Source organism: Uloborus diversus, chromosome 3 (genome assembly GCF_026930045.1).
Source record: "Uloborus diversus isolate 005 chromosome 3, Udiv.v.3.1, whole genome shotgun sequence".
In the NCBI taxonomy this organism is placed as follows: domain Eukaryota; kingdom Metazoa; phylum Arthropoda; class Arachnida; order Araneae; family Uloboridae; genus Uloborus; species Uloborus diversus.
Genome location: NC_072733.1, coordinates 3,187,864 through 3,215,560, shown reverse-complemented (window position 1 = coordinate 3,215,560; position 27,697 = coordinate 3,187,864). Strand labels below are relative to the sequence as shown.

Genomic DNA, 27,697 nt, shown 5'->3' with positions numbered 1-27,697 from the left:
CGGTATCTCACTGGTGAGATAAATTTTCTTCATCCACCAGTTTTTAGGCACTCTCGGCTTCAATGACATGACACCTGCTACGTTGTTCGGTTAAATCTAGTTCAGGGCTGTTGTGTTCAATATTAGGACGCACAGCAACCATGGAATGGGTAAACCAATTCGCAGTGCAGACGCGAGCCGCATTCAGCCCGCGACGTTGGTCCATGTGGCCCGTTGTGTGTTCAAAGAATAAGAACAGGAAGTAGAATTAGTTCCAGTGTCACAGAGTTGGAGCCGAATATCCAGATATTGGATTCTGAAAAAGATACATTTAATAAAATAGGCACCCATTAGTTGATAACAATATTTTTTTTCACTTTCTTTCTTTGACGATATTTTTCCATGTTGTTCAAAAGAGAAGAAAATTTTTTGAAATTTTATCATTGTCTTGCGAGAATTATTTTAATGTGAAATGCACGCCAATGACCGAGAAAGTAAATAGAAAAATAGTATTTAAATTATAATTAAGAATAGACAAAAACTCAACTTAATCTAACACGCAAATTAATGTTTTGTTAAATCTTTGACGAAGTCAGAAAAAAAAAAAAAGTTCACAATTAGCCACAACTACTACTTTTGTGCTGAATACAGCTCAAAGCACGCGGCCCACTAATGCGATTGAGATTTCCTCTCCTAGATCCTAACACATTGAAAATTATTCAAACTCTATACAAAAAAAAATTAATTCCTAAAAACCAGTAAACTTATCTAAGAGCAATTATTACTTTTTGACCCATTTGGATACTGTTAAAGGAGAAACTTCACACTGTTGGCTATTTTTCGAGTACTTTTTCCCGAATTAGACAAGGCAATAATTTTTCCTTTTAACAAATTATCACCGGGAAGAGCCACTAATTCTACACTCTATTACAACATGACTGGCAAGACACTGGGGTTTTGTTGTATGTTTCTGTGAAAAAGTTGTGCATGTTAATTTTTTTGAGCAATCACGATTGCTTATTGCTTTTATTTGACTGTTTTAATGTGATATCATTTTATTTTCCCACCAGCACCCTCCGCAGCACCATCGTCGGCCGGCCGCCTCACGATGCTGCTCCTCTGGCGAAAACTGTCTCCAGGTCGCGTCAATATCCTACACACACACATACACTCGCTCCTACACACACACATACACGCACTCCTACACACACATACACGCACTCCTACACACACACATACATACTCATGCCTGCACAGACACAAACACTCATGCCTACATACACACACACACGAACGCCTACACACACGCGCGTACTCACACATACGAACGCCTACACGCACATGCGCGTACACACACACACACGAACGCCTACACGCACGCACATGCATACATACACACACACGCACCCACACGCATGCGCTTACACAAACACACACACACACGAAAGCCTACAATTACGCGCGTACACACACATACGAACGCCTACACGCACACGCGTGTAAACACACATACACGAACATCTACACGCACCCGCGCGTACACACACATACACGAACGCCTACACGCACACGCGCGCACACACACAGCACTGCATACACAACACGCACACACATGCGCTTACACAAACACACACGCGCATACATACACATACACGGCTCGTGATTGCGAAAAACATTATTTGAATTCAAGATGCCAAAAATTCAAATTAATATATATATATATATATATATATATATATATATATATATATATATATATATATATATATATATATATATATATATATATTATTTGAGTTATTGTTTTACAAAAGGCAATGGCTAAACTCAGAAAAAATAAAAAAAAAAATAAATAAAAAAAATAAAAATTAAAAAAAAAAAAAAAAACAAAAAAAAAAAACAGAAGTATTTAAAGTATAGCTTTTGATTTAAAAAGTTCTATAAAATATTCTTTTATTAGACAATGAAGTAGTGTTTCGCATTATTTACATTGACGTCTGAACGATATCTACAAAAAACTGACGGTTGCAATATTGTGTTGTTCTTCTGCAGAGACAGCGAATAAATTTATGCATTTAAAAAATTCATAGGCGTAACTCTAATGTAGAAAAACCACGTTATAATTGGTTTGCTTAGTTTGTTGAACAATTTTTTTCTTTTTTTACGAAGAAACCAACTTTCATAATTTCTGTTTTAAAAAAGTATACGGTCCCCTAAAGTAGGAAAAAAGGAATTTTTAAGCATAGCGCAAAAACTACTGAATATTTTGAGCTCAAATTTTGGATTCCCTCATAAAAGCTCTTCTAGATTGTTTTTCTGTTAAAATTTAATATGGTTTCAGATCATATTTTTTTCAAAAAATATTAAAATAATTCATAAAAAAACTAAAATTACATTTTGGGCGTTATAAATGATGTTTTTATTATTGGGTCGATTCATATTTTGATACAAAAAAACAATCTTTGCCGTGCCTAATCTAGTTTTTGTGTTATGAGTAAAAATATCAAAATACGTTTTAACATTACGAGAGGAATTTTTCAAAACTCGATTCTGAAGTAACGGCTGGATCGAATTAAACAAAACTTTGTATACAAAGTTAAAAAAAGATGCTGATTACAAATATGTGATAAAAAAAGGGGGTTCTCATTGAAAAATTTGAAGTTGATGCTCGTTTTAATATGAAGACGACCCCTTAACAACAATTTTTTACCATAATTATGTAGAACTTTTTATTCCTGAAACAATGACACCTTACACGTGTCTCTAGTATCAATAGCCTTTGAATACGATCGAGTGTTTCGTTTTTTTTTTCTATGACTGTACCATTATCTATTGAAAAACTGTATTTTGATGTCTTATTTATTGCTTTCTTTGCAAACGTTTTACAAATAAAATCAAGTATTACAATGCAAAATGCAATATTGAAAAAAGCACTCTTGCCAAACGCGTACTCTCAAAATATGTGTGAACTGTTCATAAGTGCTGCATATGTAACGTTTTTCGTGATGAATTAGTTTTCTTTTAAAGTTTAGGGATAAAATCGATTGTTTCAATCAAATGTAAGAAAAATTGATTCCAAAAAAAAAAAAAAAAGTTTTCTAAGTTTGTATACATTACTCATCAAAGAATATGTTACGTTTTTGATAATGGTTTATGATGTTGAGCTCTGTTTTTATATTTCAATTGAACCTTACTATATCGTCTCAAAAATCAGAAATCATTAATGTTTTTCATAAAGTATTTGATGAATTAATATAAGTTTATGGCATTTAATAGTCCATATAATAATAAACATTCATTTTAAATACTCTTAAATCAATGATTATTTAATTAACATAACAGTAATCCTATCTGTTCTTAGTTTAACCAAATTCCGAAAATCTGTTATTCGGAAATCCGCATCTCATAAAATCCACGTTGCGTACGCATACATAATGCGTAAGCAGTGAAACTTGTAATTAACTTAGATGTCGCTCATCGTGGCGATGACCTATGCAACACGCGATTGGTGTTGCAACCGTTTTCTATTCAAACTGTAGCTGTATTTTAATATGCTTACCCTAAAATAAGTGTGTTTTTTTTTTTTTTTTTTCTTTTTTTGAGAAAACCATTAGGTATTATTTCAAGAACCCCACTAAATCCTAAGATTAATTCCCAATTTTTTTTTTCTTACTGTTCTAATTTTAGGCCAATTTTCTCATTTTAAACAAACCTCCGCTAAAAATAATAAAGAAGATGTAAAGGAGGAAATCAGTTAAAGGCAAAACCACCAGAAACTGAACTAGTAATTGACACTTATAAACAAAAAATAATTTAACAAGATAAATTATGAAATTGTACAAAAATTGCAAAATTATAAAATTATGTTTATATTTGCAATGCTTATCCTTCAGATTTCTCTCAGCTGATCTTTTGGCGACTGTGTTTCCCTTGTCAGTTCTATATTTCTTTGTACAGGGTGTCCAGCAAAGGACTCCCTGGTTTCAAAATTAAATATCTCGGAAACAAAGGACGATATTGGAATAAAATAAATGGTATGTTTACTGTGAAACCCATAAAAATCATATACAGGAACTTGGAAATTAGTTTTAAAACTGCCAACAGGTGGCGCTACACAATGTAATTGCAAAAGAAGTCTATATAAATAGTGCTGCGAAGAGATTAGTTGTTTCAGCAGTAGTTTAGTCTCTCAGATATGCTTACATATACGCTAGAAATTATCGTCCAACCTCTTCGCAGCACTATTTATGGAGATTTCTATTGCAATTACAGCGTGTAGCGCCACCTGTTGGAACTTTTTAAAACTAATTTACAAGTTCCTGTATATGATTTTTATGGGTTTCACAATAAACATAGCGTTTATTTTATTCCAATATCGTCCTTTGTTTTCAAGATATTTAATTTTGAAACCAGGGAGTCCTTTGCTAGACACCGTGTAAGTGTCAACTACTAGCGCAGTGTTATCTCCTTGTGCACTGTCAACTACTGGTGGCTTTACCTCAGATCTGTGGTTCAAAGCCTTTTTGAGCCCATCGCCTCCTTCTAGATGTTAATCAACACTAATCGTCCCCCCCCCCGCCCCCTTCCTTTTCTCTATCTTGAAGAAACCATAAGTTGGTGCTGGTGAACATCGACCATTGAAAACATAAATGCTTAATTTTAATTCGATGCAAAAAGGTATATAATATATAAAGCAATTTCAGCCAATCACTCTTAAACTAAGAAATAAAAAATGAACAAAACATCATTTTTACGTTTTTTATTTCTTTTCTAAAACGATCTGAAAGGTATTTGAAGTGCAGTACTTACTAAGGTCATTCACGTACTTTTCAAAAACAGAACTAAGGTAATGTGGGGCATTGTGTAAAGATGACTGAGCTTTTTTGAAATGAACAAATTGGAAATTTATTTTGAAAATTACAGCTCACACGGAAAGAATAATGTATTTTACAAAAAAACTTGCACTGAAACACTTTTTATTTTTAGACGTAAAAGTATTCCGTCAAAATCAAAATTGGAAAATTTTCAAATTTTTTTTTCATGGGGGTAAAGTGAGAAATTAAATATTTTTCTAATGAAATGTTTTCTATTTTATAATTAAACATATTTTTTGAACAAATAAAGGAATAAATGGATAGATAATGAAGCAATAAACGAATTAATTAGTTAATTAATATGTGAGAGAAATTAATGAGTTAATAAAATAGTGAATGGATAAGAAAATAAGGGAATGCATGAATAATTAAAGGAATAAAATAAAGGAACGTAAATGAATGATTTAATTAATGAATTCTTAAGTGATTTAATAAATAATTGAATAAGTAAAGAAAATTAAGTCTTACTTTGCCCCATCCACTTTGCCCTACATGCACTTGACTAATTGTACAAAGCATTTTAAAGAAAAATATACTTAATATTCACTAAATGAATACTGCACCGAACATTAGTAAGTCTCAATTAATATTTTAAATTTTAATAACAAGAACGCTATCATTTCTATTAACAAAAGTAGTTTCTGACTTTCAGCAAAATATTATAATACGAGTATCATTTTTTGAAAATTACTTGTATTATCATATGCTTTCATTTTCAGAGGTAACTTTTTATTGACTGGAATAGAGTACAGGTGTCACTGAATAGTTAAAATACTTACGAAATAGGTGACGCTAAAAGCAGAATGAATATTTCCCCGCTTCACATTGCCCCGCTACTTTACTTTGCCACATTCTTCTACATCTTTTTTTTTTTTTCAATTAAATCTGGGGAAACAAAAAACACAGGCTTGAAATTAAAAAAAAATAAAATTTGAAAATTCATAAATGTATCCAAAATTGATGAAATACTTTCTTAGGTATGAAGATGAAACTCCTTGATTGTAATTTGTTTCTTTTTTAACATGTGATTCCTTGTTTGAACTTTAAACGATTGGTTTCGTAAATGGTTTCAGTTTCGATATTTCATAGCTTTATATTGCTATTATTTTTTCTCTTAAATACACTCATTGCCCCTATCGCACCGCGTGAATTTTTTGCTCCCTTTTGGAGTCAAGCATGTGATTCCTTGTCTGAACTTTAAACGATTGGTTTCGTAAACGGTTTCAGTTTTGATATTTCATAGCTTTATGTTGTTATTATTTTGTCTCTTAAATACACTCATTGTCCCTATCGCACCCCGTGAATTTCTCGCTCCCTTTTGGAGTCAAATCGCTCCTTTGGGAGCGATCGCCGAAGGTTCAGAACCGGTGCCTTAGACCATTTGAATTTCAAAATAAAAGATCATGTCAACAAATTTAAGAACTTTCGAATTCATTATTAGAAAGAAATATTTAACATGGATTTATTTTCATTTTTATGAGCACGTGGTTATTTACCAATCCAAAATGGACAGTTTTCGACGAAACGCCTGGCTGCAAGCAGCTACACCACAGAGAAAGACAGTGTTCAAAAACACAGCATCTGAGTTTAAAATAAGTGATTTAAAATCAACACTAAACTCTTTAAAGCATTTATAAATTCAGTCAAACTGCAATACAATCATTCTCAATAAAAAAAATCAAACATAAAATATTAAAAATGCTGTGTTTTTATATACTTCTTAACCTGAGTTTTCGTGGTGCGCTCAAAATTATATGAAACTCAGGCTAACTGTAAGAGTTACTTGACGGATTAGCTTTTTACTTTTAAACTTATTTATTGAGAAAGATTCGTTTTCATTTTTCTTCAAGAAGAAGTATTTGATATTAGTATATGTTTGATTTTGAAATCAATAATTCTTTAAAAAATAAAAAGTTTTAATTGCCAAAAACAAAATTATATTATCATGCAAAGAGTGGGTGCAATGGTTTTATTAAGACTTCTACAAATGACAAAATGTTCCAAAAAACCCGTACAGGTTCAATTTTGCTGCCTAAATCAGCTGCAATCTGGGAAATAACAAGCACAATATATAATTGAACATATGATGTCATAATAAATACTATAAATTGAAGTTAAAATTATTCGTCTTTAAATAAACTAGTAACAATCATTTAACAAAGAGTTAAAGTATGCAACTTGTGATAATCTGTAAATTACCACGTCAAGCTGGGGCTAAGGCAGAACTACAAAAATATGCTTATAGTTCAGTCTTAGCCCCGTCTGTTTTATCTCAGGTATATGCTTAAACAAGTTTTGTTTGAATTGAACAAAATATTTGAAACTGAAAATAATTTTAAACATGTCTGTGTCATTTTGTTTGCTTACTTCGATTTAGAAGAATCAAATAATTAGCATCCGAATAGGCAGTAGTTTGCGAAGAACATGTACGTGACATGTATTTAAATGACAAGCAGGAATCAAAAACTGATGCTTGCTAAAAAATGTTTTTCTTCCTCATTTTTTTATTTTAAAAATTAGCACCTGCTTTGAGAAATAATTAATTGAACACGAAAAAAGCCTTTTTTGTAAAGTTAAAACTTTAAAGGGCTAATAAAAATTTAAACATCGTTGAAATCTAACTAAAGGATGTAAAAGCCCGATACTAAAGCTATCTAGTAATGTAGAGTTAAAATTGTTCCGTTTTTGAAAAATAAATATTAATGCCATATTAAATGTAATCAGCTGTTAACTGAAATTGAGGTGCGAGTTATCTGTGACTTTATTAGGATCTATCTTTTTCTCTGTTGGATACCCAACGTCTTCGTTTAGTTCGTTACTTTTTGGTGACCCATTAGAAGGAGAAGCAGCAACTAATTCTGCTTGCTCTGAATTTAGAGATCGGGTTGTTTTTAATTCCGTATCATGCAGAAAATTGCAGATTGTTTCTGGCCTACTCGTGTCATTTATATCGAGATCATTAATATTTCTTTCCATAGTATCAGCTGATTCAATGACGTTTTCACAAGAGGTCAATTTATCAATGTGTTCTTCATTTCTAGTAACTCCTAACTCATTTTCATGCTGAATTTTTTCAGTAGTTTTCGCAAGATTATCCGTATGAGAAATGTTGGATTGCTCTGAAGGTTCAGATTTATTTTTATTTCTATTCTCTTCGTTTTCATGACACTCATATTTTTTACAAATTGAAGCGACTGGAATTGAGCTTAAATCTTCACTTTCATTAGTTTTTGGATTAAGTAAAATGCCTACGTTGTCTTTTTCTACACCTATTTTATCATCTATTTCATTATTTTGAAGAACAACATGCGCACTTGAATCAGTTAGTTCTTCTTTTAGCAATTCGATTTGGGAGTGTTCAATAGAAGCATCTACTGTGTTTGTCTCACCTTTTGTACTGTCATGCATAAAACTCGCGGCTGCAACACCATCCACATCAGAAACAATGTCAGATTTATTTTCTTGTTTTTTCTGAATAAAAATAGAAATATTTTGATCAAAACTGCTCTGAACTAAGGGACTGTTTTCCAGATTTTGTTCTACGATTTCTTTTTTGATAACTGCTGCTGTGTTTTCTGGTGGAAAAACGGGTGTTAGAAACCCATTGTTGATCTTTAGAAAACTGTCAACGGGAGGATTATCTAAAGTGGATGACGATGTCTCCAAATCGTCGGTTTGAACACTAGTCTCTAACGAAGACGTTTCTTTGAAAGAAGCTTCTGGAGTTCGGAACTCTGTGCTTACGTTCCAAGAAGGACCAGAACTTGTGAAGGATTTCATCAATGATGTGCCAGTCTGAATTCCAGCGTCGTGAGAATTTGAATTGAAAGCTATGGAATCTTTTGCAAAAGAGCTTGGTGGAGTACGAAAATTACTTTCACTTGAAGTCAAGAAATTTCCAGAAGATCCGATTATTATGGGTGGCGATTTTAACGACGGAGATTTTGCACTGTTTTTTTCTTTCTTTGAGTGCGATTTTTTGGTTCCTTTAGACCTCCGAGGAGATGAAGATTTCTTGTGACGATGATTATCACGACTTCGAGAAGTCGACGCTACTGCTTTGGGATCTGTATTTTTTTCGTGTGATTCTCTCCTTTGTTCGTTTATAAGTGGACTACCATCCCCTTTACGTTTGCGACACACTTGAGTTTCGAAGAGGCACATTATGACTCCAACCGTTGCAATGAATCCTCCTATGCCCATAATTATAGGTCCAACTATTGAAGAAGGTGCTTTCGTTGGGATTTCATCGGTATTTTCTTTTAGTTTTTCGTCTTCATTGTCATTGATACCAATGGCAAAAACTAGCCCTCCAATCAGTACAAGACCTAAACCAAATAGAACGCTGCATATTATTACTTTACCACTGAAATGAAAATTGCGCCATCTGGAAACTGGATGATTTTCATCAGTTGTGGAATTCTGGGGCATTTTTTGAAGCTGAAACAGCAAAAAAGTTAAATTAAATGTTATTGTTATCGTTGAGTTATAAAACAAAATGGATTGCAATATAAAACCAAAATTTGGATTGGATTATAAAATAAAGATTATTTTATTTTCTTCCGCTATTGGAAAAGCATGCATTTTAATGCTTTAAATGAAATGTCAGTCACCGGTTACAGACACTGAGATTTTCGTTCAGGTAGCGTCAGTCAGCTATGATTGAGAATGAACTTTCCGTTTAAAGCGTGGGTTATATCGGGGACTGAGCGTATAAAATTCAATACGAAACTTAAAATTTTACATTGTTAATAATTTAAGATTGTATCATTCCTGCATATAAATATTCATGAAAAACTTAAAACGATTAGTTTTTCGAATTAAAAAACGACTGTCCTTTAATACCTTCGCTTTGCGCGAGGGATCAGTCCTTATAAATGCGCGTGCTGTTTTACGTGTTAAGCACTGGTAGAAAAGGAAAATAAGCTCTATTAGTTATATAACATAGGAAGCTCATTCAAAAAGTGCATTTCATAGGTCAGAGTAAAATAAGAGCCCATAGTCATTTTGATGAGTCGCTACTTTAATTTACCTTTCTGAAGCATATGAAATAACTTAGCCGCATTTCGTTTCACTTTTGAACTGTGGATGTTAAGGTTACGCAGTAAATTCAAACACCCTCTTTTTCTCTTCCTTTCTTTTTTCATTTTTTATGAATCATCTATTTGGAAAATAACTTTCAATTTTTTTTATACCCTGTCAATTTTCAAAGTATATTTAAAAACGAAAAAAAAAAAACCGCCGCCTTAAGGGGCATATATGTACACTCATGTCCGAAATTGAGATCACAAACATGTTTTTCACAGTAATTCTAAATGACTACTAGTGCAAACTATATTTTCTATTTAAGCAAACTATATTTTCTATGAAGGTCAGAAACTCGATTTTAACCTTCGTTTTGAAAAAAAAAAAAAAAAAATGTTGTTTAACATTAGTTTTTGGAACTACTGAAATTATATCATATAAGCATCTAGGAATTTTGCCTGCATTTTTATGAATACTGCATTAAAACAGGAAAATAACCTGTTTCCAGTGAGAATGAGTTCTCATAATCGTTTAGACAATTTCTTGAGATGGAAAGTTGTTGCAGGCTTGAAACTGAGCAGTCTCAAGTGGAGGTGGCTCGATGGTAACAAGTGGCACTGAAAGTGGTATCCAGGTTGTGTAATCAATTCTAAACAGATTCTGTAACCAGGATGGTAGGCCAAGGTCGTAGCAGAGCAACGACGTCTGCATATGATCTCTATCTGGCACTAAGCGCACAACGGCATTGGCTAACAACGGTCCCTCAACTTGCTCGTGACCTTGTTGCTGCGTCTTCAAATAAGAATTTCCATACAAACAGTATACAGACGTCCAGCAAAAGATGGCCCTTTATGGTCGGCGACCAGTTCCGTCTGTCCTTTTGATTGCATCCAACAGAAAAGCCCGGTTGTTGCGGAACTGAACACATAATTCATGGGCACAGCAAGAATGCGGGGTTGTTCTTTTTAGTGATGAGTTGAGATTTACCACACGCAGTGATACTCGTCGAATCTTTAGCTGTAGAGAGCGAGGAGCTCGTTATCATCCCTCCTACGAAGTAGAAATAGACAAATTTTGTAGCAGAGAAATCCTTGTCTATAGGGTGTTATAATGTTGGGCAGTCTTACACCACAGCACCTCTTCGATGCGGGTACCGTCAATGCACATCGCTCTATAGCGATGAGATCCTTCAAGCCTAGTGAGGTTGTTCTGGGGGCTTTTAGCCCAGACTTCATCTTGATTGATGATAACGCGCGTTCACACGGAGCCCAGGTCGTTGATTTTCTTGAGAAAGAGAATATCCGACGTAGATGGACTGGCCCTCAAGGTCTCCGGATCTCAGTCCTATTGAACATGTTCCGGATGGTCTAGGAAGAGCCATTGCGCAGTCTCCCCCCCCCCCTAATACCGTCCAAGAGTTAAAAGCCGCGCTTTTAGAAGATTGGGCTTTGTTGCCCCAAGCAATTACTGGCATCCTCATAAACAGTATGAAAACTCGTTGCGAAGCTTGCACACCAGTGCACGGTGATCACACAATATTAGAAAGGCTGTACCCGAGATAAATACTTTATCTTTGATTCGTAATTTATCACTTTTTGAAACCCCCTGTTTCTTACATCCCAATGAAAATCTTTTCCATGTTGTTACGTTTCTATGTTCGTTCTCCTATCGTAATATACCTCCTTGCCAAATTTCATGGCAACATAGTAAATAGTTCAAAAATGGTTTTTTCAGTTTTTGCAGATTTGTTGTTTGTGACCTTAGTTTTGGACATAAGTGTACATTAGACAGAGATTAATATGCATACAGGTATGGAAAGAAAATAGCAAATTTCAAAATTTGGCGGACCATGCATGAGCGTGCAACGTTACAGCACATCTTAGCAGAGCAACGGGGAGGATATTAAAGAAAGTTCTGTACCAGGTCTCACCCATTAAAACAAATTCTTTACGAATTTCATTCCTTGAGTTCAGATCGGTAGAAAATACTTTTCGCGCTTTCTCTCGGCCCCATCTCTCATACCTATCTGCGAAGATCATGTGACTTGACTCCACTGTATTTCTTTTTGTTGGGTTTTCTTAAGCGTATCTATGTCAGGAACCTGCAACGGTGGATCTCCTAAAAGCTAACCCTCCAGATTGCCCTCGAAGCTTGAGAAAAATTACCTCAAACGAATCAACTGCTTCGAGTCTCCACAAGAGGTATTGTATCGTAAATTGTATCAACACACGCACATATATATATAATATATGTATATATATTATATATATATATATATATATATATATATATATATATATATATATATATATATATATATATATATATATATATATATATATATATATATATATATATATATATATATATATATATATATATATATATATATATATATATATATATATATATATATATATATATATATATATATATATATATATATATATATATATATATATATATATATATATATATATAGGGTGGTCCTTATTTTTGAAGTTGTAGATATTTTACACGACGCCCCTTCAATTTGTTCCATTATACAAATAAATGATCCTTGCAAAATTATAAGTCAATCCATGAATATTAACACGTGCCCCTAGGGCCCCCTTTTTTGAGTTTGGAAGAAAAAATTGCGGATTTTCTCATTTTTATCTGAAAATATTCCTAGGTTTCATATTTAAAGTAATTTTGAACCTCAATAGATGTTGCTACTTCCAGACCAACCATTCTCTCACTTTCATTCTGTAAAATTTTACGTATTACATAGGGTACATGTACACCAATGGCCTTGGGACAGTCATACCGCTATACGCGCTCATTTCAAATCAAGCGGCAAGGGAACATTTCTTTCCACCAAGATGGACACAAGGGATTCTAAAGGCCATTCATGAATGGCATAGGCCATTAATGAATGATTTTTGGCAACAACAAATTGCCTCCTCTAGGCTTTGGGGGTGTTGATTTAGAAAATTTTCTGTGAGTGTAATAGGTGTGGCAAATAGGGCCACTAGGTTTCCATGGTATAAATATTAGTAATGACAATTATATTTTAATTCGCTGTTCTTTAGTTATATACTTAAATGTTCATGCATTCTTATAATTTACATTTTTAAAAATCCTCGATTACCCTACCATAAAAATAAACTCTATTTTCCATATCTAAAATATAAATTTAAAAAAATTCCAGATCGGAATAATGTAAAAATCTATACTTTAAACTTTTTTCTTTTTCAGTACATAGTGCTTTATTATCATCAAATTCCTCTTGCAATTCACAAGATTTAGAAACCGAAATGGGTATCTATCCTAACCTGTTGAACTTTTTTTTTTATATCTGGTCTACCATAACGCAAAAAAGCTTGACAGCTACTGAGATCTACTCGCATTTCATCAATGTTAGACAAATGTCATATTAGGGACAAAGATGCTGCTCATTTATTAACAGCCTATGTAGATGCAGTAAATTTAAATCCAAATAACCTTATGCTCAATCGTACATACCTTAAGAGAGCAAGAGAAAATCTTCGAGAGGTAAAATCAGATTTCATGAATTTAAATTTTAAATTTTTTAGTTATTCTCTGGGATACAAAGCTATACATCCAGATGTAACTGGAAAAAAACGCCGATAGGCTTACCATGATAGCTTCAGGCTACAATGTTGAACAGCTACTCAGAATTTCTGAGACATTTCTTCAGTTGTATATGATACCTTAGATGATTGCTCTTTATTGCTAACTGTTCAAGCTGTAGTGTTTTATACAACGGCTTACAATACCAGCCGAATAAATTGTGATGTAATTTTTTAGAGCAAAAGCTCAACGGTGATATATTGCATTGGTATTGCTATTATCATGCACTTGAAATCGTACTGCAGAGTGTCTTTAAAGAAGTTCTTGCCTTTCTTAGTTCTAGACTCGATATTCCATTATTTAAGCGCTTCAAAATTCAAAAAATACACATACCACTTAAATTCTAAAAGAAGAATTTGATGACATATTATTGTTCGTAGAAAGCGTAATTAAGAGATATTGCAGGGAATTTTCATAACGTGTAATAATATTTCTTGGGGAATGGATTCTATCCTTTTACAAGGATATGTTTTCGGCAACCTGGAGCTTATCTGTGAGCCAGATGGGTGACAAAAGGAATTTATTGCTTGATTATTTATATATTAGGAAACAATTTAAATTGACCTTACATGAAGAGAATGCCCGTAAATGCTATTTTACAGTTAAATGTTGTATGAAGATATAGTTTTTCGCAGCAACCCATTCTAGGCCTTTTAAATTAATATAAAGACTAGTGTCTAAAAAACCTGCAGCGTACAAAATGATGACAAACATGCAGCAGAAGCAGTGATTGAAAAATTCATAAATCACTTATGGTACTTAGGGGATGTACTAGGTAGCTTTGTCCGTATTGGATGAAGGAATTAACTTTGAAGATAGGAAAAGACTACTTTAAAAAAATGCTTGCTGAATAAGAAGACGTGTTTGATGACTGTGTAAAAAATTTCAGATAACAGTAGATGATTTGGAATACTTTCTTAGTAAAGATCTTCCTCTTTATAGAATCAATTACAAGTCAATAAAACTGTTTGATAAGTTACAAAAACTAAAAGATGTTTTCCTATTTGTGATCCTGATTCATGGCAAAATGAAGGAAGCTATTTAAGGGGAAGAGATATCGTTAAAATGCTGAAAGTTGTGAATGACACAATTGAAAGAGGAGCACAATTAATCGAAGAATTTCACAATGAATTTACTAAATATGAGTCACAAAAGCAATTTAGTATTTTACAGACAGTCCAAGACTATCGGAAAAAAATGCACACGATTGAGATACATTGAGAAAAGCGTACGATTAAGGTAAAGTTTCTAAAGCACTGTTTCATTCTTATTCAATGTAAAATCTTTAGACGATATGAAGTAATTAAAAAGATTAATTTTAGTGCTACCTCGCTGTAAAAATATTTTGCAAACATAGGAGAAACGATGTACGGGGTCTGAAGTAAAAACTCGAAGATTTGTGGGAAAATTATCAAAAGTGTTAAAGTTCAACGTTCTAGAGGCAAGTGTTATTATTGACCGATCGAGTTCAAATTTTGCATATGTTACTTTTTCTTATAGTGGCACAAAACTAGGGGCCGTCACTTGTTGAATTCCGGAAAAAAAAATTTCCCATATAAATAAGGACCACCCAAATATATATATCTCTATCTATCTATCTATATATATATATATATATATGTGTATATATATATATATATGTGTGTGTGTGTGTGTGTGTGTGTGTGTGTGTGTACAGATCAAACATGAGATTCATTTTAAATACTATTTTCAAATAAAATGGAATGAATAAACACAAAAGTGTACTGTAATGTCAGCGCAAAGCTGCTAGAAACAAAAACAATGCAAACATATTCAAGAAAAACAAGCAATATAAAATGGAAATTGCAAAAAGCAAGATTATGGAAACAGCACCAAGTATGTCGAAAAAATGAAAAAGGTGAAGCGGGGATTGATATGGTGTCAATTGATACGTTGCTAAACAGAAAGGGCCTTCTGAACTAAGGAATTGGTCTTCCCCTTGACAACGTATCAATCACTGATTCACGTTTTTCATTTTTTAGACTTATTTGATGCTGTTTCCGTAATCTTGCTTTTTGCAATTTCCGTTTTATATATATATATATATATATATATATATATATATATATATATATTGTTACTAATCCTGTAAATAGTTATTATTGTATTATTGTAGGAACGTAACCTGTAAATAGTTTCCCGTAATGAATATACAACCCCTTTTTCATTCGGCTAAAGTATACGACCCCTATTTTCTTTCTTTTCATTGATAACGGTCTACTACTTTACAGAAGCGTGTGGAATATTTGAGAAATTTCTTTTCGGTGTATTTAAGCCGTTAGCGATGGATAAACAGTTTAGTTTCGATTGATATTTCGAACTGAGAAGATTTTTGCTCTGTTTATAGCGAGGCATTTCGCTGTGTTGTTTTCGTATTTGGAAGTAAATACGTGTGTAAACGTTGAGTTTACGGTGTTGTGTGATAATTGCTTAATTGCTGATGAATAATTTAGCAGTTGTTGAAGATCTTTCCTGTACATAGTGTAAATAAATTTCCTGTGTTTTTATCAAGAACTGTGTCTTCATTTCAAGAAAGTGGAAGTCGCACCGAATCCGTTACAATTTGGCGCCCAACGTGGGGCCACTTCAGGACTTTCTTGCAGTAAGTGTGACTTTGGACATTTTTTCATAAAGACTTTTTAAATTTGGACTTTGTTTTTATGGTGATTACTCGCGCAATGGATGAACAATTAAAACAACTTCTTGACGCAATCACCTCTGTAAAAAATGATATGGCAGCTAATCAAGAACAATTAAAAAATGATATGGCGGCTAATCAAAACCAATTGAAAAGTGATTTAACGGTGCTGAAAAATTACCTAGTTTCTAACCAAGAGGAAATTAAAAACGATCTTACTTCGGTAAAGACTGTGATGGAAAATAAATTTAATGAGATAGAGCATCGAGTTGATGCTATTGAAGGAAAGTTTGAGGCAGTTGAAGGCCGATTCATCGCAGTGGAAAATAAAATCGAAGAGAAATTTGAAGAAAAATTAAGTTTTGTTGAAGGCCGATGCAATGCTGTACAAAATAAACTGGAAGAAGAAGATAGAAAATTTCATCAACTTAAAGAAGACATCTTTAAAGACCTGGAAAGGAGATTGGCGACCGCGGAAAGCAGCTCTGTACAGTTTGGCGCTCCCACATCGGTTGCTCGACCGTTCATTAAACTTGCCACATTTGATGGGAAAACTTCGTGGCAGGTTTACAAAACTCAGTTCATGATAGTGGCGGAAGCGAACGGATGGGACTCTGCTACCAAGGCCTGCCATCTTGCAGCATCCCTGAGAGGTGACGCAGCGGACATTCTCCAGACCCTTCCGGACAGCCAGCGCCAGGATTTCGCCGCCCTCACATCTGCGTTGGAGCTTCGCTTCGGTGAGAAGTGCCAGAAAGATTTCAGCCGACTCCAGTTGAAGTCCCGTTTCCAGAAAACTGGGGAAACCCTGCAAGAGCTTGCGGCGGACATCGAGAGACTGTCTCATCTTGCTTTTTACGACTGCCCTGCGGATGTTCGAGACAACCTGGCACTCAACTACTACATCGACGGGGTTCGAGATCCGGAAATCCGGAAAGCTCTACGGATGGCGGATGTCAAAGACCTGAATTCTGCTGTTGTGTATGCGATGAGATACGAGGCCGCCCAAGAAGCAACCCGTGTAGATCGCCATCTAATCCGGACTCAGGAAGCTGATGAGTCTGATTCCAGGTCGTCCCACCTCGCTGAACTTGAGAGACAACTCGGTGACTTGACAAGACATTTGAGCAGCATAACAGCCCAAAAGAAACAAGAGCAGAAGTGCTGGAAATGCGGTAGTGAAGGACACCTGCGAAGGAGTTGTCCGGCTCGCCAAGCTACGCGAGGGAAGGAAATCACCACCACTAAAGCTCTGCAGATTTCCTCTTCTAGTAGTGGCAGTGATGGACTTTTCATTTACGCACATGTAAATGGGAACCCCTGCAGACTGATTGCTGACACTGGAGCCAATGTGACAATCATTAGGACAGATGTGGCTCGTGAATTTGGATTGAAACTGCTATGGACATCGCCACGCGTAAGTCTCCAGACTGTGACAGGTGACAAAATTGAGATTGACGGTAAAGTGGACTTGGAAATAGTGTTTGGGAATGCCACCTACCATCATACGGCATTCGTCGCTAATATCACGGACCCCTTCATTCTCGGATTGGACTTTTTGAAGAAATATGACTTCACTCTCGACTTCAAGACTAATGAGCTGCACTCGATAAGAGAAGACATAACCGTTTTCCCTGCAGAAAGTGATGTAAAATCCGCTCATCAAATAATAGCCCAAACAGATTTATCGATTCCCTCAAGGTCAGAATCATTAATACCTGGCTCCCTTGAAGAAAGCAATAGTTTTCGATTTGGACTCATTGAATACCCTAACCTAAGCAATAGCCTAAAAGGAGTGCTGGTTGCATCTACGCTTGTGGACCTTTCTAAGGATGTAATTCCTGTGAGAGTCGCCAACGTGAGTGAAAGGCCAAGGAATATCCGAAAAGGTGAAGTGTTGGCAACTTGTACTCCAGTAAACTGCATCATTAGAAGAATCAATTCCCCCGAGACTGTGTCTTCTGAGTCCTTGACATCGAAGTTAATTGGGAGTGCACCATTAACGAAAGATCAAAGAACTGCTGCGGAACAATTGGTGGACGACTTCAAGCATCTGTTTTCATCTACATCGGAGGATGTTGGCCGTACGAATTTAACGCAGCATAGGATTTACACTGGAGAACACCCCCCTATTAAACAGCATCCAAGACGACTACCGTTCGCTAAGAAGGAAGAGGTTGAAACCCTCCTGAAAGAGATGAAGGAGAATGATGTAATCGAACCTTCATCCAGTCCCTGGGCTTCTCCCATCGTCTTAGTCCGAAAGAAAGATGGCTCCACCAGATTTTGTGTCGATTACCGACGGCTGAATGAAATCACCAAGAAAGACAGTTACCCTCTTCCACGGATAGACGACACCTTGGACACTCTTTCCGGACACAAGTGGTTTTCGACCCTGGACTTGAAGAGCGGCTACTGGCAGGTTGAGATACACCCTGATGACCGAGAGAAGACAGCGTTTACAACTGGACAAGGCTTATGGCAGTTTAAAGTGATGCCCTTCGGCCTCTGCAATGCACCAGCTACGTTCGAGCGTCTTATGGGGACAGTGTTAAGAGGACTTTCCTACGAATCCTGTCTGGTCTACTTAGACGATATCATCATCGTGGGACGCAGTTTCGAAGAACATCTGGCAAATCTTAGGAAGGTGCTGCAGAAGCTTAAGGAAGCCAATCTGAAGTTAAGTCCGTCCAAATGTAATTTGTTCCGCCGGGAAGTGAACTACCTTGGTCACATCATCTCTTCTGAAGGTGTACAAACCGATCCAGAAAAGGTGTCTGCTGTCAAGAGTTGGAGTCGTCCCGAAAACATCCATCAGCTGCGAAGTTTCCTGGGGCTCTGCACCTACTACAGGAAGTTTGTAAAGGGTTTTTCCAACATTGCACGACCTTTGCATAAGCTGACGGAGAGCAAGCAAAAGTTCGAATGGTCCAAAGAATGCGAAGATGCATTTCTACGACTGAAGGAGGCTTTAACATCAACGCCTATCCTCGCCTATCCTCAGCCTGAAAAATCCTTTATCCTGGACACTAATGCGAGCAACGAGGGCATCGGAGCTGTTTTATCCCAAGAAATTGACGGAAATGAACATGTCATCGCTTACTGGAGCAAATGCTTATCAAAGTCGGAGCGAAATTACTGCGTCACCAGAAAGGAGTTACTGGCCATAGTGAAAGCTGTAGAACACTTCCATCATTACCTCTACGGCCGAAAGTTTCTGCTTCGGACAGATCATGCCTCATTAACTTGGCTTTTGAACTTCAAAAATCCGGAAGGCCAGATAGCCAGATGGATACAGCGGCTCCAGGAATATGACATGGAGATCAAGCATCGAAAAGGGTTATCTCACGGTAATGCTGACGCTTTATCAAGGAGACCCTGTCTTGAGAACTGCCACTATTGTTCCCGAATCGAGAAACAGTATGGAACGACTAGCCCTACCGCCTATCAGGTGACAGTGACTCCAATATCATCAGAACCTGATCCATGGAGTGACGACCAAGTTCGAAAAGATCAACTTGAAGACCCCGACATAAAACCAATTTTGGAGTTCATGGAAAGTGACAGTCGGCGACCTAGCTGGCAGGATGTTTCCATCTTCAGTCCTGCAACAAAAAGATACTGGGCTTTATGGAACTCGCTCCATTTACGGAACGGCGTGCTACACCGAAAATGGGAATCTGACGACGGCAAAACATCTAGGTGGCAGTTACTACTTCCCCGATCAAGGATTTCAGATGTTCTGAAAGAAATACATAGTAGTGCGACTGGAGGACATTTTGGTGTCTTGAAAACCCTCAATAAAGTTCGGGAACGCTTCTTCTGGAGCAAGGCGAAGGATGACATGGAGAAGTGGTGCCATTCTTGTGACGCCTGTGCTGCTCGTAAAGGACCGAAGAAGAGAAGCAGAGGGAAGCTACATCTGTACAACGTTGGAGCTCCTTTCGAACGAATTGGGATCGACATCCTGGGTCCTCTACCAAGAACTGCTGATGGGAACAAATACATTCTTGTTTCCATCGACTACTTCACCAAATGGCCGGAAGCATATCCCATTCCAGATCAAGAAGCTACCACCGTAGCAGAGACTCTAGTCCAACATTGGATCTCGAGATACGGAACACCTTTGCAGATTCATTCCGATCAAGGGAGGAATTTCATCTCTGCTTTGTTTAAGGGCCTATGTCAAATTCTCGGAATTGAGAAAACTAGGACAACACCACTACACCCACAATCGGACGGCATGGTGGAGAGATTTAACCGCACAATCCTGAATAATCTCTCACTAATGGTATCCAGAAATCAACAGGATTGGGACAAGAAGCTACCTTTGTTCCTGCTGGCCTACCGCAGTGCTGTCCACGAGACTACCGGATTTGCCCCATCTCAGATGCTCTTCGGACGAGAGCTTCGGCTACCTTGTGATCTCGTCTTCGGTCGTCCTCCGGATGCGCCTTCATCGCCTGAGGAGTACATCCAGGATCTCCAGGCCCGGTTGGAAGACGTTCATAACTTCGCACGAGAGCGAATCAACATCGCGGCGGAGAAGATGAAGACCAGATACGACACAAGGTCTACTGGACATGAATTCAACGAAGGCGACAAGGTTTGGTTATGGAATCCCATCCGACGGAAAGGTCTGTCACCCAAATTGCAGTCGCATTGGGATGGACCCTACAAAGTCCTTAACCGACTAAATGACGTCGTAGTGAGGATCCAAAAATCACCTAATGCAAAACCCAGGGTTGTACATTATGATCGGTTAGCCCCATACTATGGCCATAGTTCATGAGTATTACGTAAACAACCATGGTTGATAACATAAAAGTTGTAGATAATTTTTTTTGCTTTTAATGTTTAGTAATATTTCTTGTTATTATTGTGTTTCCTATGCATTATTGGTTATTATTTAATGTGTGTATTTGTGAACATGTGATAGATGTTTGGCACCCTTTCTGGGGATTGTACTGCCCGGGACGTGCAGTCCTTAGGAAGGGGGCAATGTTACAAATCCTGTAAATAGTAATTATTGTAGGAACGTAACCTGTAAATAGTTTCCCGTAATGAATATACAACCCCTTTTTCATTCGGCTAAAGTATACGACCCCTATTTTCTTTCTTTTCATTGATAACGGTCTACTACTTTACAGAAGCGTGTGGAATATTTGAGAAATTTCTTTTCGGTGTATTTAAGCCGTTAGCGATGGATAAACAGTTTAGTTTCGATTGATATTTCGAACTGAGAAGATTTTTGCTCTGTTTATAGCGAGGCATTTCGCTGTGTTGTTTTCGTATTTGGAAGTAAATACGTGTGTAAACGTTGAGTTTACGGTGTTGTGTGATAATTGCTTAATTGCTGATGAATAATTTAGCAGTTGTTGAAGTTCTTTCCTGTACATAGTGTAAATAAATTTCCTGTGTTTTTATCAAGAACTGTGTCTTCATTTCAAGAAAGTGGAAGTCGCACCGAATCCGTTACAATATATATATATATATATATATTCATGAATAAACATACAAAATAAATTGGAAAATGCATAAAGCAAGAACTCAGAAACAACACCAAAATGAAAAAAGGTGAACCAGGGGCCGATACTTTCTCAAGGGGGAGAAACGGTTCCTAAGTTCACAAGGCTCTTTCTGTTTAGCAAGAGGGACCAGTGGCGGCGCTAGGCGTCGGCGATGTCGGCGACTGCCGACGGCCTCGCGTAGATAGGGCCTCGCAAAACTTTCAGAAGTTTTAAGAAATTTCCATGTTTTCAATTGAAACTCTTATTAAATACAACAGACACAAAAGTAATCAAAATAGTGCGTGCAGGGGAGACTGCACAGAGCCAGCCTTAGCAAATGCGGGGACCAATTCTGTCGGGGCCTGAATTAAAAATATTCAATAGCTACAACTTATTGATCAGCCAACTCTATTCCCCCCACCCCCCTCCTATTTCTTTTCTTTTTTCTATTGTTTTCTACGTTCGTCTAAAAATAAGAAAATATTCAAAATGCTGCTCTTCCGAACCCCCTCCCTCCTCCATACACACACACACACACACACACACAAACCGAAAGCATTATGGGGCATCTGAAATTTCGTTTCCAGGTCTTTAATTTCGCTATATTTCCAGCTTAAAGCCCCCATATATTCAACAACATCGAAAATCGCTTAAAATTGCGTTTTGGGGCTTGAATTTCAAAAATTACCGAGTCTAATATTATAAAATATGGCCTTACAATCGCATTTTGAAGGCTTGAATTTTAGAAAATATACGGGCAAGGGTCCCCATACTGCCTTTCTTTTATATCATAAGCAATTGGGTTTTTTATACTACATTAACAAAAAGTTTAAGTGGAATGGCTCCTAAATATAAAATATTGCTAAAGTTTTTAAGACCGTAATTTTCAAAATTTTTCGAGGAAAGAGCTCCCTTCCATGTCTAAAACTCTGTTTTTGAAACTTCAATTTCGAGAATTTGCAGGAGATTGATTTTGACCTTTTTTTTTTTTTTTTTTAAGAATTGATCTGGCACAGTCTCTGACCCTAAAGTCAATAAATCTGAACTATAATTGCGTTTTTAAGGCTTCAATTTCTAGAAATTTCCACTGAGACCTCTGTACCTCTTTTCCCCTAACATCAGCAAACAAAGCTTAAAACGGCATTTTTAAACTACAAATTTCAAAATTTTTCCGGGGGAGAACCCCCGGGCCCCCCTTTCTATCAGGTCATTTTTTTCCCTTCAATGTGTCGTCCCCCCCCCCCCCACCAAAAAAACTTCTTTTTGATTGCGCTAGTGGTCATAAAATGTTTTTGTCCTAGCAATTAAGTGGATTAGGTACTCAAGTGCCAATAGTTAGTACAAAAATTAATTCCATGAATTCAATTATTTGTCTGAGAATATTTTATGATTAAAAAGGCCTCGCAAAACTGCATCGCCGACGTCTTTTTTTGCTCTCGCGCCGCCACTGAGAGGGACGGTTTCAATAAAAATGTGGAATGGGGAAATAACAAAACAAATTTTCAGGATAGATCCCAACAGACCTTCATAGCTTAGGTGGCCTTAATGCAATAATACAATTGCGCTATACTTCACTCTGCTGGGCAATTCCTTACTTTTCTAATGTAACTTAAATAAAAAGAATGGAGAACTTTATTATAGTCTAATGTACTTTTCAATAAACTAGGATTTCAGATGTACTCAAAAACATTTCAAAACATCTCTGGTACTTAGCTCCTGAAATTGTGGCTCTATCCTTATTTGATGATAATGTTTCAACCTTGGTTAAGAGAGACATGGCGCAAATTATGTTGGAAGCAGACAAAGATGAAGAACCGCAAGAAGAAAACCAACAAAAAAGATACATTCCTCATCAAAATAATTTTTCCAAGTTTAACAACGAATTTTCATCTTTTGTAACACCTGTTACAAAATATTTCTTCACTCGATTTTTTATAAGTTAGATTTTCTCAACAAAGACCCTTCAACTTGGAATGATGACCCTGGTTACACAGGCGAAAATGAAAAACTTGATAAAATAATTGTTTTGAATGATGCTGCAGAAAGAGAGGTGTCAAGCTAATTCAAGAATACAACAATATTCTTACAAAAGATGAAAATGAAAAACAATTTGTTTTATAAATCGATGCTGAAGATCGTAAAAGATACCCTACTGCTACTAAATCCTCCCTTAGGAAAAAATAATGTTGAACATTCGCTTGTTCCCACTGTGTTTTGGTTCTGTACAAATTGTTTGTCATAATAAAATGTATTTATCCTCTGGAAGCTGTTGTGTTAGTAAAGAAAAATTAAATATTGTTAAAAAAAAGCACAAGATTTCTAGGATTGATCGAACTTCAAGTCATTTGAGGCACCCATAGAAATTGACCACATGAAGAGAAATTATGCACAGCCTGCTTTACTGTTCATTGGAACAAAACAAGAGGTTGGGAGGAATCAAACTTCAACTTTTATATATATATATATATATATATATATATATATATATATATATATATATATATATATATATATATATATATATATATATATATATATATATATATATATATATATATATATATATATATATATATATATGCACACAGGGTGTACAGTATACAGACTTTCAGGGCAGATAGAGTACACCTAGAAGGTGAAAAATCACATAGCAATGTATGGTGGGAAACGTTTTCCTGACACGATAGTGACGGCACAAAGCACAAGAAAAGATAGGACAAATAAGAGGAGAAAACATGTTTATTATTTTTAACGTAAAAAAAAAAATGCTGGTAAGTTTTTGTCTGGTTAACACGATGGATCTCGTTACGTAAACCGAAGCATCAGATGACGGTGCATGCGCACACGCACTTTTTGTTGCCACCCTCGTTTTGACTTTCGATCTTCAGTGCACCGGAGATGTGAGACATGCATCACGGCCCGGGATCGTAATTTCGAACACCTACTTTGATGACCATCGTTGGCTCCTTCATGTTCTTTTCTCTTAGTTGCTTGCTGTACTAAGGATAATAAACATGTTTTTTTTCTCTTATTCGTGTCTTGTCTTTTTGGTGATTTGTGCCGCCACTACCACGCTAGGAAAGCGTTTCCGACCATGCATTGCTATGTGGCTTCCCGTCGTCTAAGTGTACTATATCTGCCCTGAAAGTCTGTAAACGCTGTATATATATATATATATTATATATATATATATATATATATATGGGCCGTGTGGCCTGATCGGTAAGGCATTGGACTTGGGGCCGGAGGGTCCCGGGTTCGATCATCGCTGATCGAAGATCCACCGTCGTCATTAATGGTGACTGGACGACGATAAATGTGCTCGTGGTCACAATGTCCTCCAAGTGAAACGATACCTCTGGGGGTGCCAGACCAGAAAGTTATTCGGCCTCTGGTCTGGTTCAAAATTACCGAACTGTCCGTAGATGGTGCTGCCATCTATCGTGTTGTCTGAGCCAAAACGGACTTCCACCTAGAAATAGGCGCTCGAGTAAAACGGAAGCCGTAATTCCTCTGCCTTAAATCGAGTAGCATTGCTACTCGGGCTCGGGTTCCCGAGTGGCATATGTAACAACAACAACATATATATATATATATATATATATATATATATATATATATATATTAGGGTGGTCCTTATTTATATGGGAATTTTTTTTTTCGGAATTCAACAAGTGACGCCCCCTAGTTTTGTGACACTATAATAGAAAGTAATCGGTGCAAAATTTGAAATCAATCGGTTAATAATAACACGTGCCCCTAGGATGTTTAACTTTAACACTTTTGATAATTTTCTCACAAATCTTCGAGTTTTTACTTCAGACCCCGTACATCGTTTCTCCTATATTTGAAATATATTTTTACCGCGAGGTAGCACTAAAATTAATCTTTTTAATTACTTTATATCGTCTAAAGATTTTACATTGAATAAGAATGAAATATTGCTTTAGAAACTTAACCTTAATCGTACGCTTTTCTCAATGTATCTCAATCTTGTGCATTTTTTTCCGATAGTCTTGGACTGTCTGTAAAATACTAAATTGCTTTTGTGACTCATATTTAGTAAATTCATTGTGAGATTCTTCGATTAATTTTGCTCCTCTTTCAGTTGTATCATTCACAACTTTCAGCATTTTAACGATATCGCTTCCCTTTAAATAGCTTCCTTTATTTTGCCATGAATCAGGATCAAATAGGAAAACATCTTTTGGTGTTAACTTATCAAACAGTTTATTGACTTGTAATTGATTCTATAAAGAGGAAGATCTTTACTAAGAAAGTATTCCAAATCATCTACTGTTATTTGAAATTTTTTATACAGTCATCTATTTTTAATAGAGGGATTCTAAAGGTCATTCATTAATGGCCTTTAGAATCCCTTGTGTCCATCTTGGTGGAAAGAAATGTTCCCCTGCCTCTTGGTTTGAAACGGGCGCAAATAGCTGTATGCCTGTCCCAAGGTCGTCTTCCTATTCACATCACGTCTTCCTATTCAGCAAGCATTTTTTTGAAGTAGTCTTTTATTATCTTCAAAGTTAATTCCTTCATTCAATACGGACAAAGCTACTAGTTTATCCACTAAGTACCACAAGTGATTTATGAATTTTTCAATCACTGCTTCCACTGCATGTTTGTCATCATTGTGTAAGCTGCAGGTTTTTTAGACACTAGACTTTATATTAATTTAAAAGGCCTAGAAAGGGTTGCTGCGTAAAACTATATCTTCATACAACATTTAACTGTAAAACAGCATTTACGGGCAATCTCTTCATGTAAGGTCAATTTAAATTGTTTCCTAAATATATAAATATTTAAACAATAAATTCCTTTTGCCACCCATCTGGCTCACAGATAAGCTTCAGGTTGCCGAAAACATATCCCTGTAGGAGCGAGGACTTCACCAAGAAATATTATTACACGATATGAGAATTCTCTATAATATTTCTTAATTCCGCTTTCTATGAACAATAATATGTCACCGAATTCTTCTTTTAGAATTTAAGTGGCATGTGTAATTTTTGAATTTTGAAGCGCTTAAATAATGGAATATCGAGTCTAGAACTAAGAAAGGCAAGAACTTCTTTAAAGACACTCTGCAGTACGATTTCAAGTGCATGATGATAGCAATACAAATGCAATATATCACCGTTCAGCTTTTGCTCTAAAAACTACATGCACAATTTATACGGCCGGTATTGTAAGCCACTGTATAAAACACTACAGCTTGAACAGTTAGCAATAAAGAGCAATCATCTAAGATATCATATATAACTGAAGAAATATCTCAGAAATTCTAACTAGCTGTTCAACATTGGAACCTGAAGCTATCATGGTAAGCCTATCGGGCGTTTTTTTCCAGTTACATGGGGATGTAGCTTTGTATCCCTGGGAATAAATAAAAAACCTAAATTTAAATTCATGAAATCTGATTTTACCTCTCGAAAATTTTCTCTTGCTCTCTTAAGGGATGTACGATTGATCATAAAGTTATTTGGATTTAAATTTACTGCATCTACATAGGCTGTTAATAAATGAGCAGCATCTTTGTTCCTAATATGGCATTTGTCTAATATTGATGAAATGCGAGCAGATATCAATAGTTGTCAAGCTTTTTTGCGTTGTGGTAGACCAGATACAGAAAAAAAGGTTCAACAACAGGTTAGGATAGATACCCATTTCGGTTTCTAAATCTTGTGAAATGCAAGAGGAATTTGATGATAATAAAGGACTATGTACTGAAATAGAAGACAGTTTAAAGTATAGATTTTTACATTATTCCGATCTGGAATGTTTTTAAATTTATATTTTAGATATGGAAAATAGAGTTTATTTTTATGGTAGGGTAATCGAGGATTTTTCAAAATTTAAATTATAAGAATGTATAAACATTTAAGTATATAACTAAAGAACAGCGAATTAAAATATAACTGTCATTACTTATATTTATAGCATGGAAACCTAGTGACCCTATTTGCCACACCTATTACATACACAGAAAATTTTCTAATTCAACA

At 35.9% G+C, this 27,697-nt stretch overlaps 1 protein-coding gene across 2 annotated transcripts in view; it reads right to left on the bottom strand.

Annotated features, from left to right (window-relative positions):
- Positions 1–27,697, bottom strand: part of LOC129218333 (uncharacterized) — a 243,565-nt gene that overhangs the window by 200,327 nt on the left and 15,541 nt on the right. The window contains exon 2 of one of the 2 annotated variants that reach the window (XM_054852567.1): positions 6,807–9,293. The exons of the other annotated variant lie outside the window; for it this stretch is intronic. Coding sequence (XP_054708542.1) covers positions 7,581–9,284 — 1,704 coding nt within the window. The 5' untranslated portion in view covers positions 9,285–9,293 and the 3' untranslated portion in view covers positions 6,807–7,580. Of the gene's footprint in view, positions 1–6,806; positions 9,294–27,697 lie in introns of those variants that run through there. 2 annotated transcript variants of the gene reach the window in all.